This window comes from Fusarium oxysporum, chromosome 6, assembly GCF_000149955.1.
Source record: "Fusarium oxysporum f. sp. lycopersici 4287 chromosome 6, whole genome shotgun sequence".
NCBI classification, from domain to species: Eukaryota; Fungi; Ascomycota; class Sordariomycetes; order Hypocreales; family Nectriaceae; genus Fusarium; species Fusarium oxysporum.
Window position 1 is genome coordinate 236,483 of NC_030991.1, and position 18,639 is coordinate 255,121.

At 46.6% G+C, this 18,639-nt stretch overlaps 4 protein-coding genes across 19 annotated transcripts; 1 reads left to right on the forward strand and 3 right to left on the reverse strand.

The window, feature by feature from the left end:
- Positions 1–1,699: 1,699 nt before the first annotated feature.
- On the forward strand, positions 1,700–1,963 carry FOXG_19596 (uncharacterized protein; the record flags this gene model as incomplete). Its single annotated transcript, XM_018399840.1, has 1 exon — positions 1,700–1,963. The coding sequence occupies one exon, from the start codon at positions 1,700–1,702 to the stop codon at positions 1,961–1,963; it is 264 nt and encodes an 87-aa protein (XP_018244222.1).
- Positions 1,964–2,519: 556 nt separating this feature from the next.
- Positions 2,520–3,089, reverse strand: FOXG_06982 (uncharacterized protein; the record flags this gene model as incomplete). Its single annotated transcript, XM_018385619.1, has 2 exons — positions 2,520–2,864; positions 2,916–3,089. 2 exons carry the CDS (start codon positions 3,087–3,089, stop codon positions 2,520–2,522), a joined length of 519 nt encoding a protein of 172 aa, XP_018244223.1.
- A 461-nt stretch (positions 3,090–3,550) lies between these two features.
- Positions 3,551–5,861, reverse strand: FOXG_19597 (uncharacterized protein). 16 transcript variants are annotated; one of them, XM_018399846.1, is made up of 5 exons: positions 5,682–5,845; positions 4,871–5,623; positions 4,810–4,819; positions 4,193–4,760; positions 3,551–4,146 (listed from the first exon to the last, which is right to left on the reverse strand). In XM_018399846.1, exons 2-4 carry the CDS (start codon positions 5,386–5,388, stop codon positions 4,626–4,628), a joined length of 663 nt encoding a protein of 220 aa, XP_018244237.1. In that variant the 5' UTR covers positions 5,389–5,623; positions 5,682–5,845; the 3' UTR covers positions 3,551–4,146; positions 4,193–4,625. The 16 variants fall into 16 exon arrangements, with proteins under 16 accessions (XP_018244237.1, XP_018244236.1, XP_018244231.1 ...); XM_018399845.1 differs by having other exon boundaries at positions 4,193–4,257; positions 4,312–4,760; positions 4,871–5,845; XM_018399854.1 differs by having other exon boundaries at positions 4,193–4,257; positions 4,312–4,760; positions 4,810–5,623; positions 5,682–5,812.
- A 1,095-nt stretch (positions 5,862–6,956) lies between these two features.
- FOXG_19598 (CMGC/CDK/CDC2 protein kinase) lies at positions 6,957–12,277 on the reverse strand (the record flags this gene model as incomplete). The annotated part of the gene is made up of 4 exons (XM_018399857.1): positions 6,957–7,182; positions 7,240–7,915; positions 9,263–10,124; positions 11,012–12,277. The coding sequence occupies 4 exons, from the start codon at positions 12,275–12,277 to the stop codon at positions 6,957–6,959; spliced, it is 3,030 nt and encodes a 1,009-aa protein (XP_018244240.1).
- Between the last annotated feature and the right edge of the window lie 6,362 nt (positions 12,278–18,639).

The window sequence follows — 18,639 nt, forward strand, 5'->3', positions numbered from 1 at the left end:
GCATAATATAAGGACCTGTCAGGAGGAAATTGAGGTTAATTTAGAAGAATATAGCGATTAGTTTTAATTAATCTGATAATTTGTGGTATTTTTATTGCCGATTTAATTGAGAAGGTTGAGATTTTTGGGTCACTCGCTTATAAAACACGTTATAGCTACTCAAAAAGTCTTGCAGGTACGTAAATTTTCTTTCTGCCTTTTCTAACTTAATAAGGTAGTTACTAGTATCTACTAATAATAATAGTTTAACTATCAGAAGTTACTATATATATGCTAAGCTTTAGGGAGGCCGCTAATATTCAATACTTAAGTTTTTATCAATTCTTATTTCTTTTTCGTCAGGCGTTAGAAGCACGGTTTATCAACGGCGCAGACTTTGTTATCGGTAGTGATGCTACCGTAGTTTCTTATTTTACCATTTGACTCTGGAGTTAGTTTAGTAAAACAAGACACAATGATGATAAGGCTTCTCGAATGATCATATCGAAATAGAGCGTTGATTATGCCAAATGAATAATAAAGCTGAATCGGACCCTATACTTGGCTCATCTGGCTATCTTACCTTTGCCGGTACCCTAGTCGGGAGTCAACAGCAAAATGATTTTGAGCTCCGACGTGACTTACATAATTCCGCCTATAATCATCCATATTGCCTTTGATCACAGCTCTTAATCACATGTTTTGACATACGAGGAGCGGGTTTAAGAATCGACTTCGGCCAATAATAGATATGACAGAAGGTAATTAATTGACCTCAAGATTGCATAATATTCAGTCTCCAGAGCTTATTAAAACAAGCAAATTAACAACTCGTTGTCGTCGTAGCATTGGATCAGTTCTTGAACCCCGATGAAGGCGCAGTTTCCCAGTTCACCTGGAAGGGTAACATAGCAGCTGTCATGGAGCCAATGGCTGCTGCCAGACAAGCATCCACAGCCGCGGGGTTCAAGGCAAGAGAACAACTTGGGAAACCGCTCGACTGGCCAACTAGGCCAACTGCATACTAGGTAAAATCTTCCGCATTGCGAAGTCAAAAGTTATTAAACTTCAGCGCGTCATCTTATAATATGGCTTGGTTCTAAGCTTTAGCTAGGGTACAATTCCAGTTTTACCGTCATATATGCGATCATATCTTCGGTAACGGAATCTGCCGACTTCCACTTACAGTCATATTCTACGGGTTTAATGGTGATAATGCGAGGACTTTTAAGGATGGGGGTGATCAGTACGCTCCAGGGATTACTATGATATACAATGAGCATGCATATGAAAACGGGGTCCTGTTCCAGAAGTGGATTAAGCAAGGTCTATTGACTTTTAAGTCAGAAACGGAGGATTTCCTTTTGGTGATGGATGCTGCCTCTTTCCATCCTCCAGAGGGGGTAAAAACTAAGCTCAAGCAACAGCTAAGAACTCCGGCTCTTGTGCCTGCAGACTATACGGGATTGCTTCAGCCACTTGATATTGCAATTAATAAACCCTTTAAAGGGTGGCTACGACAGGGGATGATATTATATGAACTAGAAGCAGAGGAAAATGGAAAGACCGAGTGGTCAGTCAGTAACCAAAAGGTCATGACAACTTGGATCGTTGCCCACCTTCGATTGGTTAAAAAAACCATCAAGAAGTGATAAAAAAGTCGTTCCTTGTGGCTGGTATTGCTGTGAGGCCTGGTGGAAGCCAGGATAACCTCAATTCTATGAAGGGAATAGAGGAGATCGATTATGTGGGCTGGGAGACCGCAGCAGCTATATATATCAAGTCTGAAGAGCTTATGAATCGTCTATGCGATAACGAGGAAATTGTCTACGGTCCGGATGAAAAGTTCGATGAAGATACCCTCATTTACACAAGTCAGCGGCTGAAGGTCCCCCTGCTACAAAAGATGCCCTCTTTTAACAAGCTTCCAACCAAGGGGAAGAAGAATGAACCGTTAAAACGACTACAAAAGGCAGTTTACTAGAGAGGGACCAGAGAAAAACTCAATTACAGCGAAGATTGGCAACCCAAGTGTTATATTTGAAGGTAGAAAAGACTTCTAATTGTCAGGCCGTCAAGATCATTAACGCAGAAGAATGTCCCCCCTTCTTTCCCCTCGCGATACCACCCGAGTCTCGGGTCAAATATATTCCACCACTTGCCCCTACACTCAGGCTTACAAGAACACCATTTTCTCTTTTAAAGACATCGTTAACTGGCCGCCGGCTTCTTATTGTAACCCAGCCGTAGTAGGTATCGTCTTTTGTAAGGGAAATCCCTTCTTTGTCACCCGGTAAAGAGGGAAGTCGATAAGCAAGGCGGTCGATCTGTCCGACCTTGAAGCTCGCGGTGGTCTTGAAACCATCCATCTTTGCGGTGCCAAAGGCAAGCAGGCCACTGAAGGAGCCGGTTACCGAAGCAACGGAAAAAGGCAGGGCTTGTCGGAATTGAATTTCGTGTCGGTAGTACCACATCGTCAGGCAACAGTGGAAGAAGTCAGCGAATAAAGGACCATTGCGGACTGCTGAGAAGACTTGACGCTACACCAGGGAACGAGCCAGCCTCTGTGAGCCCGAGGAAGATGCGCGCGCAACAAGGAGACCGTGGTAGTTTTTTACAAAGCCCATCAGAGTCATGACGATGCCCCAAGCGACCATGATTGTCGGGAGCCAGATGCTGGGTCGAAGCTTCTTTAGGAGCAGGTTCAGGGGAACTTCGAAAGCGGCGTAGGTGAAGAAGAAGACTGTGAGGAACCAGTTGTACTGGATACCTGTCATGTTGAGATCTTCCTGAAGACCCTTAATCTTGGCGTTTCCGATGTTGCCTCTGTCGAGGAAAGGCAAGAGGTAAAGCACTGCGATCATGGGAATCAAGCGAAGATCCATCTGAAAAGCGGTTTAGCGAGGAGACTGGGGGGAGCTCGGGGGTGAACAGACCTTGTGGAGAATCTTCTTCTCGTCAAGATCAGAGAAAGAGTCGAGGTTTGTTCCAGGCGCAGTGGCCAGAATTTTGATGTGCTCGACTTCACCCTGGCAATCAGTGCTAGAGGCGTTGCCCATCTCAGCCTCAACCATGTCAGCCGTCTCGTTGGAAGGAACGTATGATCCCATAATGACAAGCAAGTTGATGTCTGACTACTCGACCACTGGTACCGCTGCAGCCGGCCGGTGGATGAGCAGCAGAAGGCGATTATGGAGACAGCGACATCCCCAAACATACCACGAAAGACATATGAAGCTAGCTGTGTTCAGGCAATGGGTCAAAAGCAGGACAGCGAAGACTACGGCGATAGGTAGCGAGCTTAAGCAATATCTGCGGCTGGAGCCACAAGAAACCAAAGATCTAATGGAATGGTGGATGGCTCGCCAGGGGCAGTTTCCCATGATCAGCTAGCGGGCTATCGATATACTTGCGATACCGGCGATGGCAACCGATTGTGACAGGTCGTTCAGCCTGGCCAAGCTGACTTTGACGTCACAGAGGCTCTCAATGTCAACGGAAGCATTGGAGAAGTTGCAATGCCTCAAGAACTGGGTCTGGCATGGCGTGGTGAAGCTAGGAGCGACAGCGGGTGGGAGGGATGAACTTCAGTGAGAGATTGGAAATAGTAGTATGGAGAGCATAGATGTTGAGATTTAAAACGGTTGAAATATTTGATCAGGTATTTCAAACAACACATCCAATACTGGAGGCTATTAAATATCTCAAATATGACCCTGAATTTGATTTGTTTGATTTGTGGGCAGCGCTGATTAGTGGTGGTGTTTCTTCGTCCGATTCTCCCATCGTGCTACCCTCCCCATTCTGATCCTCATTCTCGTCATGCTTAAGCCTTTCGTCCTCTTCGTCTTCTTTTCCTTCTTCATCCATACCACCGGCTTCAGAATCGCCAGACTCCCATCATGACAATGCTCTCAATCGCTCAAGGTGTTGTGCTCACAGTGTTCCCCTTAGTCAGCTCTCTCTTCACCGAAGTCGGTTTTAACGTCGACTCCATTCGGTGACTTGATAGATTACCAAAACCCCTCGGTCAAAGCATTAGCCTGTTTCCAAAGCTCATGGCTCCACAATGCTGATATCAAACCAGTAAAACCCCAGATACTATAGTAGGCAGTGGTAATATTGTTTAGTAACCCAGCATATCCGTCTGGCAAGCAGTGTTGATAGCTGTATCAAAAATTAGCACCATCAGCCATGATATCTTGTTACTCACAGTGGACTCGGCGACATATGATAATGATCTGACATAAGGAGTGCCTCGAGCGTGACTTCGGACCCCTGGAAAAAGCTCGTTAGGGTCCCTGATGGAATCCACTGCGGGACATGGCGTACGCTCTGGTGCTTTGTTTATACTTAAAATGATATTCGTTTCTAGTGAAGCTTTCTTCTGAAATCAACCTCGAAGTTGACTCCTGAGTTATCATCCCAATATTCCTGACCATTGACGATATATCGCACACAAAAGAACAAAGGGCTCGAGTCAAGCTCATCCGCATCAAAGAGCCTAATGCCAACAACAAATTTATAGTAATTTTGCCCATTCCTAGAGATTGGAGCACGATAATACTGCGCTGGGGCTTCGGAGACCGTTTTCCAATAATCTCGCGTAAAACGGCAAATGATAGATTTTTCAAAGGCCAAGTTGGCTACCACGATAAGGACATAGAGAGCCATGCGACGACTAGAGAAATAGAGTCTTTGGACTCTGACATCCATCGACTTTCGCGTCGAATCCTCATCGGGGAAGTTAGGTGTAAAGATTTCCCATTGAGGCGACGAGGCTACTTGCTGGTTGGTTATCCTTTCATCCAAGAGTGGATCCTTGCTCACAAATGATGAACTTGTGTCGATTGTCAGTGGTTTGTCGGCGCTCGAAAAGTAGCGTACATACTCCAAATCTGGGCCAAAATGAACAGTCTTGAACAAAGGCTGCTTTTCGGCGCTACGACGATGACCGAATACATGCAGAGCCGGACGTGACTGTTGCTGTATCTTTGCTCCCCCTCCTTGGACGTGACCTCCATCAGTTGTAACAATCGCCGTGCAACTGGGCGTCGTCGCAGAGGAAGCACAGTTCAGTCCTCCAGTGTGTTGATTCAATGTGACCCTTTCGTTTGCAGTACAATTGGGATGCCCATGTTGAGGGTCGCCCTGGAGCTTCTTTTTCGAAGTGGCTTGTGATGGCAGGGTATTTAATCGCAAAATCCGCCTGGCGCATTCTTTCAAGCCTATTGAAATCTTAAAATCCTTGCCAAAAGATTGGAAGATACTATTATCTTTGGAGGTATGTAACGTTGAATCTCTTGGAGTGATCGAACAAACTGACGTCGCACCATAATATCGTTGGGTTGGACTACGCGATCGTAGTGACATTGCCGGGGCTCTTATGGCTTCTGATCTTGCCTCCATGTGCCTGCGTGCGAGCGGGGGCCGGGTGTCGACGGAATGCAAGTAGAAACAGTAGGAAGATTATTGGATGCTGGTTGAGAGCCCGTGCTTGAGTCGTCCTTTTTGTATGTAATATGGGAGAAATAGACAACGGAGAGCTGTATCTTACGTGTGGTTTGATATATGAGGCGAACGAATGCAAGGCATGGTTTTCCGCAGGACAACACAGCAAGAAGCTGGCGTAGATAAAAGCATCCTGGCGGGTGGAGGTTTATTAGATTAGGTTATGATGGTAGAGCAGGGATTTGTGTTACATGTTGAAGGTGTGATTGGTGATTTAATGTTGACTTTTGTTTATGATGAATATGGCCGTGGGTTCATGGGTCATCGAAGATATGTTGACTCTGCTGCCAGTGCGGGGAGTGACATTGGAGAAAAGTCCAATCACTCCGAGCATGTCGCTCTTCCTATGCCTCAGAGGACCTAAATTGTACCATGATAGTTTTCAAAATCATGATACGATAAGGAAATTGTCTCAAAAGTAACATGTGAAATCACCACACCGCAGGCGGCTCAAATCATTGATACGTCATAGTGCTCAGTATTGTCCAATAGTATTTGAAGTTTCCTAAGATATACTCCAGCTAGACATGTGAGATGCCACAAGAAGTTAGAAAGGGTGACGTTGACGTACCATCATCAAAGCCACAATTCTCGTACTGACAGCGGGGTCTGTCGAATTAAAATGCCTCAAACGAGAGATACTTTACTGCCTACCTAATTTCTATTTATGATAGGAGTACCAGCAATTTCCGTAGTTACAAAGAGGAACCATGCACACGCTACACCAATAATCAGTCTGTCCTCTTCTTGCATTGCCGTCACTCTCCGTAAGGGGCCTCCTTTTTGGCTTTTTGACCTCATTTGGCCTTGTCGAAGGCCCTGACAAGCAAAGTAGTCCGACCTCATCTGCCGGCGGACAAGGGGCTCTTTTTGCTGTATTTTAGGGTCGGATTCGCCCCCTGCGCGATACCTCTTCCTTGACTGACTTTCTTGATATATGTTGAATCAGGCGTTGTAAATGCACTCTCGCCTCTTCCAATGAGTCATATACCCCTTCTTGTTTGGCTGGGGCCTGTGTAGTTAAGCAATATAGCCATTAATACAGGCCACATCAAGAAGGAAGGTCCAACAATGTGCCTGCCAAGGGCCGCAGCGGAGGGAATGATCATAGGCATAATATGACCTCAACTGGCCACCTCGATCAACATGGTTCATTTCGTCGTTATAAGCGGCAGCAACTGTCGGGGATTTTATTACCTTAACAGCTTCGTCACCAAAAAAAAGCGCTGTATCGGCTTGGCCTCTGACTTCTTAGAAGACGGCCTCTTTCTCTTTCGATCAACTCGATGGTCGCCCGTGAACACAGTAGAGTCAAGCGAGAGTTGCATAGAATAGAATCAGGCGAGAAGTATGTGGAATCAGATTCACAACCCCAAAGTATGGTCCACGTTTCATATCCAGTCGCATGAACCTAGTGGTAATATGTGGCAGTTCCCCTACTTGTAGTAAATTTTCAGCTGGCCTGACTACGCAACAAAGCCTTCAAAGTAAGGGTGGTTGCAGGCCTGTTTAGCCGAAATGCGTCCAGCCGGATTGTAGATCAGCGTCATATCGAGAAGTTCGAGCCCTGCTTTGTTGAGGTTATTGCAGAGAGCCTGATCGTAGTTACGTTGCCACTTAGGAAACGAGGACTTGAAATCACGGTACGAGGTAACTCCAGGCCAAACGTCTTCCGTAGGAGTACCCAATGTGCTAGGGGATCAACGTCAGACTTCTCACCCACAGCATATGCAAGGGCGATAAACTTACCGGAAGATTTTAAAGATCTCATCAATCTCAGAGTCACCAGGAAATAGCGGCTTTCGAACGCACATCTCTGCAAAGATACAGCCGACAGACCACATATCAACACCCGTCGAGTATTGTTTTGCGCCTAGTAGAAGTTCAGGTGCTCGGTACCAGAGCGTCACGACATCATGAGTGTATGGGCGCAGAGGCACACCAAACGCTCGTGCCAACCCAAAATCGGCTAACTTGAGATTTCCTTCCTTGTCGATGAGGAGATTAGCGGGCTTCAGATCTCGGTGCAAGATACGGTGGGAGTGGCAGTAATTAACGCCAGCACAAAGCTGGTACATGAATTTTCTGACCACCGTGTCGTTCATACCTAGTTGCATGAGGTATGCCGATGATCCCTCCGGAAGCACCTTGCCTCGTCCACCGTCACTGACCGGTAAGGTCTCCATGTACCTTTTCAGGTCGATATCAAGGAATTCGAAAACGAGGTAAAGCTTGTGGTAATCTGCGTGAATGATGTTAAGAAGGCGCAAGATGTTTGGGTGCTGCAGTTCCTTGAGGAGAGAAATCTCCCGGATGGAAGTGCTCGGTACGCCCTCGCCCTCGGCTTCAAGATGGATTTTTTTCAATGCGACAATTCGTCCCCCATTTGCAAGGTCACTAGCCTTGAAAATAGCACCACAGGCACCTGTTAAGTTTAATTAGCCCGGTATTTAAATAGAAATATATTAGAAAATACAATGGCTGCATAAATGGTGGCCAAGGTCCCAGAGCTAGGGTCAGACGTACCTTGGCCAATCTTCTCTCACTTCTGGTAATTATCCATACTGTGGGCTTGTGGGCAAGAGTGTTGAAACCTGGGGGAATAATTGTATGAATGAGATTGCGAATTGTATCGCTGTATGAGAGGATCGGCTTTTGGAGGCTACTGAAAATGATTTTATCGCACGTCATTATTCCCCATCAGGTTGTAAGGTAGGATTTGGTTAGCGAAGAGAAGGCCCTGGAGAGGAAATGGAGACGAGGAGGATAAATGATAGGGAAAAATGAAGGAGAGAATAGAGAATAGAGATGAGAGGTTTCTGCTGGTCAATAAACGGTCGCTGCCATGTGCGGGGCCGGTGATGGCTTCGCGCCATGACCTCAGGGTGGCAATTGCTACTGCCTAGAACAGACAACGCTTTCATTTGTGTATAAAGAGCTGCACGACTCGGTGCATCCTATCCTTGAGATTTTGTTCCTTAGATAATCCTCGTTAATTTCCTGATGCCATCTCAGATCCCTGTAGAGCCAATTGTCTGACACTGAGCGAGTGTAGTTGGTACGGAATACAGACCGGGTCTCTATAACGGTTTTTGTTAAATGGCAGCTAAAGAGGTCGTCGAAATCGTTGTCGTTACTTATCTGAGTCGATCCGCGATGCTATCTGTCGTGACGTGCTCGATTGTAAGGCTAAAAATTCGTATATTAATATCGGATCCAGACCATTATGTACCGGTAGGGAACTCAAAGTCCTGGCAATGTCGTACCTCTCTGTTCTCGTGCCGATGGTGTGATGCACCCAGCGCGGCGGTCAATTCAAGTTCAAGCCAGTTTTCATGAGAAGTGAATTACGGCGCTTCTAGCCCGTAACTTGAATTGAATTGATGAATTGGTAAGTGAATATGACGTGAGAATGAACGAATGAACGAAATTTATTCCACCTGGGAGGACTAAGCTAGTAGGGCCAAGTACGCTAACGTATATAATAAGCGAATGCACCAACCAAGCGAGTGCACCAGAAATTCCCACCATCAAGACAGAATAGAGCTTAAAATCACAGCAAAGCATCTACGTAATTGAAACTAATCTCTATACTCCTCTTCAGATATTCGTACAACTATCTGACTTGTTCTTGTATTATGTCCAGTCTTTCCACAGGTTCTACAGCGCCTTTCTCTCGCCAGCTCTGTCCTTCCCCTACTACCACTTCTCGATAATTCGGCCACCATCTGCGCATCAACGTCTTTCTGATCAATTACATCCCTACCCTCACCTACAGTCATCTTTCCTCTATTACGTAGGCGGCTTTTTTTTGCTCTGCGCCTTTTGCTAAGAGTCTCATTTGCCTGTCGAAGGATCTGATTCTCAGACTTTAATAATGCTATCTGATGCATTATCGCCTTCGTTCCCTTAGAAAATGACTTGAGCGCATTAACATTAGATGCTGGAGAGCTGTCCTGGTGCCTTCTGATTCGTCTTTCAAGGTATTCAGACTGAGAAGTGGCCTCGAGGACAGTCTTTGGCGTCTTGGGCACCCAAAGGTCGGGAAGGCTAGCCTCCTCCTCGATTGGCGTTGGAGTTCGTAGCTGCACATCAAGCTTCGATATAACACTTTCCAGGTCTAAAGGAACAAGCCCGGACCCTCTAAGCCCCCCCCCCCTGATATTACTTTCAGTTATAGCGGCTTGGTGGGCGGCATAAAATGCCGGAAAGAAGTCCGTCTTTGAAACGTGGGTTAGAGAGCACCTAATCAGATGCTCTACTTCTCGACCATATGCCTTTTTGAGCGGCCCAAAGCACCCGACATCAAGAGGTTGAAGTAGATGAGACAAATGAGGCGGCATACAAAGCGTGATGATTTTATTTGCCTTGTAATATCTCTCAAAGTCGACCGAGTGGTGACTTTCGTGTCTGTCGAGGATCAGGAGACGATAGCGATTCTTTGATTGCTTGGTAGTACACCGGTCGAAGTGCTTTAGCCACTCGAGGCCTGTCTCGTTATCTGTCCAGCCATTAGGGCTCGTCGCAATAGCCCAATCGCCCGGGAGGCTGCTTTCTCGGTACCAGTTGGCGAGGTGATATTGGCCCGTACCTATGATGAACGGCGGGATCGCTTGGCCCTCGGCATTGATCGCCTGAATGATTGTAATTCATTCCCGGTTTCCAGGCTGCACTGATTTTGGTCTTCCACGCCTTTCAGCACCTGTGACGACCATTCCGCTCGCAATGACGCCCATCATAAAGCCAGTAAACTCGAAACGCCCCTTCACAGGGCTGCTGGTGGTAGTTTCTGCCGAGTAAAGGTCATCAACAGAATGGCAGCGGAAAAACAGAAGCGCAAGAGAGTATTTTGGCGAAACTGGTGGAGATTGGAGGGACTACATTGTTGGACCTGCCAAATGCGAAGGGAAAGTCAACAAAGCAAATTTTTCAAGAATGTAGGAAGGAGTGGAAAGAGCAAGAGGATAAAGACTGGTTGATTAGAAATGGATGAGGTCGAGGAGACCAAAGAATAGAACGATCAAGCTATAGGAGAGGAAGATAGCCCCACGTTGTACAAGATAATAAAGATCGTATTAGCTTTCCATAGTTTAAGGCTATCCATTTACTTCCGTAGAGAGGAATGATAAGCGTAGCTAAAAGCTTTTTTCTTATAATAACACAGGTTAAGCCATCCTAATTATTTGTTTTAATGTAAACATTCCTGCTATCTGATAAGGTCACCTAAACCATGATCGCTCAAGTTCACGTAGCAGAAAGACAATTAGAGACACTAATTATGACTTTATACTGCCAGGGGTATGACAAAGAAAACAGTTTTGGGGTTTGGGTACTTGTAATTGACGCAACAATCTGCCATAGTGCAAGCAGTCGTGGACTCAGGAGTGTGAGAACCAGGCTTGGCAATGTCGCTATAACCTGGACAAGGAATAGTTGGAATTGCTGGGTTCAGTTGAAATTTAAGCTGTTGCAGACAAGGGGAAACTTCCATATAGTATCAGGAAGTTGGCGACCCAAATACCTCCATGCGAATGTGTTTCTCATCAACACCCAGATCCCGAAGTGCCTTGCTCTGAGAATTCATAAACGCCTGTGGCCCGCAGATGTAGTAATTCGCTTCTGGCAGAATCACCTTATGCTTAACCTCTGCAAGGTCCACGCGCCCCTCATGGTCGTAATCAAGCCCTAGTATATCGTCTTCTTCAACCTGCTCATAGTAAACAAGGCGGGTGACTTCCGGATGGTCTCTCACAATCTCGATGAGGGTGTCTTTCATAGCATGGACGCGTGAGTTGCGTGCGGCATGGATGAATACCACTTTCCTCGGTTTACCTTCCTGCGTTATCTTCTTCAGCATTGCCATCATAGGTGTCAGTCCAACTCCTCCGCTAATAAACACCACGGGCGTTATAGCATTGATGTCCAAGACGAAATCACCAAATGGCATGCTGATATCCACCTCCGACCCCTCCGGCAGCAACTCGTGAAGGACATTGGATACTCGGCCGGCCGGTTTTATATCCGATGCGAATTCTCTTTTAACGGAAATTTGAAAATACTTTCCATTTGGTACGTCAGACAGACTATATTGCCGGGGTTGGTATGTCCCAAGCTCAGGCACAAAGCATCGGATACTGACAAACTGGCCAGGCTTGTAGGATGGCAAAGCTCCCTTGTCGGCTGGCATGAGATGGAATGAGATGATTTCCTCGCTCTCTCTCACTTTGTCAGAGATGAAGAATTTGCGCCATCCGTTCCAGCCGCCGGGTGTCGCCATGGCCTCTCGATACAATCCTTCCTCAAAAGTAATGAAATACTCAGCGAGCTGGTAGTATGCAGCATCCCAAGCATCCAAGACCCTTGAATTAACTTCATCCCCGAGGATTTGCTTGATCGCCGAGAGTAACCCTTGGCCGACGATGGGATATTGGTCCGCAGTAACTCCCAAGCTCGCATGTTTATGTCCAATGCGGGAAATAGCTGCCTTCATGGCTTCAGGGTTCTCAATATTGGCGGCATATGCCCACACGGCGTGCGCGAGGGCGGCTGGCTGCTCGCCTGTATCTTGATGGGCTGTGTTAAAGATGTTCTTGAGCTCAGGGTGTTTATTGAGCAATTGGCGATAGAAGAGCGTTGTAATTTCGAGGCCGTGTTTTTCCAGTGCGGGGATGGTCGATTGGACGACTTTGATCTGCTCCGGAATCAGCGCCGTCGAGGCATACGCTCTTCGATGCACCTGATAGAGCGCCCCGCGTCTAGCACGCCAGATGATGGTCCGAGCCAGCATGTTGAATTATTTTGGGTCGGTTGAAATGGCTATCAATGCATTCATTTCAAGGTCATCTGAAGCTGCTGTGGGGAGAAGCTTTATAGGTGGCATAGCGTGCGGAGGCGTCCAATGGACTGCCATATGATGCCATGATGAATTTGGACGTTACGCATATATGACCTCACTAACATCATTCCCAAGTGACTTGTACCAATGGCTTCCTTTCTTGATTACATTATTCTACATACTAAGTGGATGACCAGCAATGTGAAAATGACTACCTATACCTCGTCCCGCTACATCGGCAACAAACCCAAAAACAAACACCCATGCGGTGGTGCTAACCCTTGAATCCACTTTGATCATGGCCCTCAGTAACAGAATTTTGGGATTGAAGTTAACTTTTACCCTGTACTTAACCTCTTCTGCTTGCGCGAAGGGCCATGTCACGTGCGGTGAGCCGACCAGACCATTTATCGACACAAGACGAGTATATTCTGTCTATTCGATTACTCCTGGGCCATGGTGTATTCCTTTAGATAGATATGTAACTATAAATAGAGCTTTACCTTTTCCTTTGATCAATGAATTGATTTAGGGGCAGGATAACCAAGAATTTAAGACGACTCGATCTCTAACCTCTAATAGGCGCTCAAAGCCGGAGCTTCCTTTCCGATACTAATGCTTCCCTCGCACTCTGGAGCTTGAAGTGGTATGATCAGGTCACTATTCTGAGTTCACTAGCCAGAATCTTCGTATGATCTGACCGAAAAGGTTTACGCCAAGTGCGCCTGATGGCAGCATATCTTTCAAGCTGCGTATGGCTTTAAATAAAGGCTTCCGACGCGACAGGCTCGTTCCCAAGGTCAGCATAGAAAGCCTTGAGAAATTGTGTACCATCATGGCGAGAGCGAATGTATCCCATAACCCTATGATAAGCCCTGGATGCATCGCGTCAGAGGAATGCATCCAAGCGCTGCCCATTATTATTATTTTCGTATGTCTTTTCATGTTTTATGCCCTTCTTATCATATACGAGTATGCCATCTCCCACCAACAAGTCTCGAAACCTCCATTTCACAAGCTAAGTATGGCAAAGACTCAAGTCTAGGAACAACCAGATCCCGGTCCAAGGGGATTCCGAGAGCGATGTCCCAGCAAGGAGTATAAGTTCCGAGATTAGCGACTTGCAGCGGTTGGACTCGATTGCTCCATCGCAGGCATACAAGCAAGCGATGACAGGAATAGAAACTACAGGCTCAGAGCAGCATTCTACCTGTCCCCACGAGGTTATCATCTGGTAGGGAATACATAAACTAATAGGCAGTTTCATGTTTAGTTGACAATTCTTAATAGTGCTATATGCTTGGAAGTGATAGCGGATAGTGATATCGTCCGTCGGTTATCGTGCGGGCATATATTTCATTCGGGTTGCATTACTCTATGGTACCTGAGGCGGCATTATGCCTGCCCTTTATGCGTATCACGCTACATGACATTGGAGTGTGAGCATGTCCAAACAAACAGATGAAATTCGCAATCCGAGCAAGAGAGGTATTATCAGGGTTGAAAGCCACTCCACCCAATCCACGTAGTGGAATCCACTCGTGGATTCCACTGTCCACTCCACTGGCAAAATCCCAGTGGATTTGGGTGGATTAGCAGTGGGGTAGTTAAGAGCGCCCATGTATTTGGCAGAATGCCTCTAACAGAGGCTGATGAGCCCCATAATTTTTGCAATATTGCTACCCTATGTCAAAAACACCATGAAACTTCTGAACAGCGCAATTTTAGAATACATACAATATAGGAAACACTATTCGAATGTCCTATGCTTTCTTATTGGGATGACGTAAGTCTTGATGGATATACTTAAGATTTGCTCCGTGAGTGCATATCATCATGAGGGCCATCAATGGGCGTATATTTTCCTCAACAACATATCCAGCAAATATCAAGCTCGACTGTCCATACTTTGGATTTATAATACAACAATTATACCATTAAATAATTGCCGGTAAGCTGATTAAAAAAACGCGTCCAGATCCCTCAATATCTCAATACTGCGCGAAAAATCGCAAGCGATACTAATCGCGTCAAACTCGTGATGTGAAGGATGTTAGGGACTTATCTAATACCCGAACCCCAATATGGCACTCGCTACGTGCTCGTCCACCTCAAATTAGCTCGAAAGGTAAGTGTCTGAAACATCCGCAGGATAAGGGCATATTGTGCCAACTGGTCGCGTTGGACGCGTCATTCGCGCTGACCTAACGACCTGTTGTTGACCCATCACCTGCACCATGTTTTGCGATTTCGACATGACAAAGATATTATTTTACCATGACCTCGCCTGATTCCTGTTTCGACATTTCCGACAGCGGCTTCGGGTCCGCTGCCGAATCAACACCCTGACACCGTATCCTACCCGTTCAACCTCGACCCCTGTCTCGACTCTGAGGACCTCTTCCGTAAGCGATGAACAGTACGAACGTACGCTCTGGAGGCATTTCCCAGGCTGGGCGTTCTCTGAGCGAGCCAGGGAGACGCGTTGCTGGGCCTGTCAATTTGGATATGACATCCAAAAGGAAGACGCCCGCAGATGGATATGCCGAGCGTGCATTCGCAAGAATAATCCACATCCACGTCATTTCGAAGCTGATGGCATTCATAACGCGTACAATCATCTGTTCAACGACCACGGGATCCGCGCTCCGCCTGGAATGACCCAAGGAACTGCTGAAAAGAAGGCGAATTCTAAGGGCAGAAAGCCTCCGGGGCAGCGGACTCTCGCTGAATCCATGAAGCTCGATCTACACGACCCCCGAGAACAAGCGATTGCGAATGACTTCATCAAACGCTTCGACAAAGAACACTTCCGGAGGCTTCTGATCGATCGGATCGTGGCCAAGAATCACTCCTTTTCAATTACCGAGGAGGCAGAACTCCATGCTATCTTTGATTACTTGAACCCGTCAGTTTCGGCACGTAAAGCCAATATTACCCACACAACTGTTCGAGAAAAGATCATCGCCGCGTTCGAACAACACAAGCAGAAGGTGATAGAGGTCTTGGGCAAGGCGCCTGGCCTTATCCACATCTTCTTCGACGGCTGGCGTCTGGAAACCGATACGCCCTATATGGCATCTGTTGCTTCTTTAGGGACGAAAACAACAAGCCTTGCAAGATTACGCTTGGGCTCCCCGAAGTTAGCGCCAGGCACACTGGGCCTAATATCGCCGCAGAAATCCTCGACGTAATTGAATCGTATCAGATCCAAGACAAGATTGGCTTTTTCACGCTTGACAACGCGAAAAACAATAATACCGCCATGGAGATCATTGGTGGAGAGCTCGGCTTCGTTGGGGCCCGCAGACGAGGGCGCTGTTTTGGGCATACCTTGAACCTCTCCGCCAAAGCCATTCTATTTGGGCATGATGCTGACGCTTTTGAGCGGCGGATATCAGGGGCAGAGCCTCTTACCGAAGCAGAACATTTGATTTGGCGCAAGAAGGGGCCAGCAGGCAAACTGCATAATCTTATGGTAGCTATCCACAGATCTGACTTGTTGACTGGCATGCTTTGCAACATTCAACAAGAAGCCTTCAACAAGTCATCTGACCCAAAACTCAACGCCAGGAAGCCATTGGATATTATTTTGGACAACGATACGAGATGGCTGCCATAGTTATACATGATACGACGAGCTCTACTGCTTCGCGACTATATCGAATGACTCATTGCCCACCATCGAATCGACTTCGAACAGCAGAACAAGGCCAAGAGGGGCGGTCCTAAGAAGTCACTCACATTGCCCTTTATTTGCCAGCCAGAGAACTAGCTATCCGACAAGGACTAGGAGGTGGTCGAAATATTTACGCAAATACTTAGTTACTACGAAGCCACGATCAAAATGCTAGAAGGCGACGGCCAGATCTGCAAGCGGAAGCGTGGGTGGACTGGCTCATATGGTAATATTTGGGAAGTTATTCAAGGCTTTGAATTTCTTCTCGAGCAACTTGAATGTTTTAAGGACATCACGAAGGACTTCCCTGATATTGAACGCTTCAGGATTAACATCAATTTGGGCTGGTAGAAGTTGAATGAATACTATGAGATATTGAGTGAGACGCCCATCTACTACACTGGCCTGGCGCTCCATCCGGCATACCGATGGAAATGGTTTGAACGCAACTGGACTGACCGCCCTGAGTGGATTGACGAGACGAAAAACATGGTTCACAATGTCTGGCGTTTTGAGTATCAGGAGACCGCGTTGCCTGGATAGGAGCCACTAGCCGTTGAGCCAGTTCCTAAGCAGCGGAAGACTTCGGATAATCCGTTTCAGGAATACCTTAAACGAAACCGCTACACAGCGCCAGAAGCAGGTCATGATGGCCTCACGCCAGGCGAAGACGAATACCTGAATTGGATTACGCACTGCGAAAGTGGTGATGGCTCCATCGACGATCCTCTCGCTTACTGGCACGAGAAGCGATTCAAGTATCCAAACTTATCGCGAATGGCGCTTGATTTTCTCACGATATAACCAATGTCTGCTGAGTGTGAGCGTCTTTTCTCAGCGGCAGGTCGGATGGTGAACCCTCTGCGCCACCAACTCGAAGCCCAGATTATCGGGATATGCCAGGTATTGCGTTCATGGCTGAGGGCTGGTATTATTCATGAATTAGATCCCTTCTTTATCTCGGTAGACGAAGAAAAAGTCGGCCTCGAATTAGCTCAGATGTCGGATCAACAGCTTGAAGGATGGGCAACAAAGTGGCTCACTCAGGTGGTGGGCGTTCAAGACGAGATGGGAGCCCGTTGGGATAAGGTCTCACTCGGAAGTTGGAATAAGGGACCTACGTGGGCAAGGGCTTCGGGAATAGCGTCACCATCATGGCATCAAGAATAGAGGCACTTGCCAATCCACCCAATCCACCCAATCCACAATAGCTTACAGTGGATCCACTATGCTGAGATATTCAGTGGATTATGATCTACCCACTCCACTCGAGCTGCCAATGGATTGAGTGGAGTGGCTTTCAACCCTGCCTGGCTGATTAGGCCTTCAGTCATGGCCACCGACTGGTCTTTTATGCGCAGACCTGTCTCTACAGCGTATTGGAATGGAGTATCTGTATCACCCTTGGCAATACTGACATATCCGGGGTAAAGAACAGACAGGGACGAAAGAGCCTCAGAGGATGCTGCTGTCCAATTTCCTCTATCAATGAATCCTCTTCGCGAGCGACTCTGCGTTAAAATCATTTTAACATGCGTAGAGCCGGTAGCCAGGGTGAGCCATCTATCCGAATAAACATCGCTCAACTGTATCAAAGTCGAGTTCATGGCAGACAAGCGCGTGGGACAAAACTCTCTCGTCCTACATCATCCCTATTCAATCATTCAATCTACAACAAAATATATCAGAAGGTAATATTGACACCATAATCCTTCGTGCCCTCCAGACTCATCAAAATGACCCCCGAAATTAAAGATCGGACGCGCTGCAGAGATCTATAATGTCAGTCGGATAACGCTATGGCGCCGCCGGAAGGGCATCCTCGCTGCCTGTGATACCATCTCTAAATCGGGGCGACTATCGAATTTAGAAGAATAAATCTTAATTAAGTTTATTCTTGACCTAGATCCGCAAGGGTCCCCCCCCCCCGCGACTACGTTTTGTTGAAGAATATCCCAGCCCCTCTTTGCTGACCGCGACGCATCACCCGTGTTGGAAAAACCGAGAATCCCCCTTTTTCTTCAGGATTCAGACTGTTAGTCTGAAAGTCCTAGACGAAAACATCTAAAAGATATGCACCCGAGAAGAACTCTCATCTCAACAATTAACAACCAAGTATCATAAAATTATACTTCACCCAGCACTACTGCGCAATATAAACAATAACCCGTCGGCAAGCTCTGGGCTTATAACTTTCTGAAACAATAACTAAAGCTCAAGACGCGTTTCTTTCACAGATATGACTATTAGAGAACTAAATGCAAAGATCTTACTATTATTCATAGCTAGATCAAGCTTATATAAGATATAATCGCAAATATAATATTAACGTTGTTAATACCTACCTACTAATAGTAACAGTATAGGAGAAGCTACTATATATGTGCTAGGCTTCAGAAAGGCCGCTAATATTTTAACACTTACGTATTTATCAATTCAATTCTTGTTGCTTTTTCGTCAGGCCTATAATAGGTGGCACGCGTGATACTGGCTGACAGCATGATGATTTCTGATGATAACCAATGAGATTTGCGCGACAGCTTTGTCAGTCAAGGTTGGAAAATGAGCATCTGGGAATCCCGACTTCACAAACGGAGAGTAACACACACTATCCTATGGATCATTACTGCATAAT

What these genes read in the sequence shown, in the direction of transcription:
- FOXG_19597 (XM_018399841.1), bottom strand. Translation starts at nt 5,388, where the DNA reads ATGGAGGCAAGATCAGAAGCCATAAGAGCCCCGGCAATGTCACTACGA.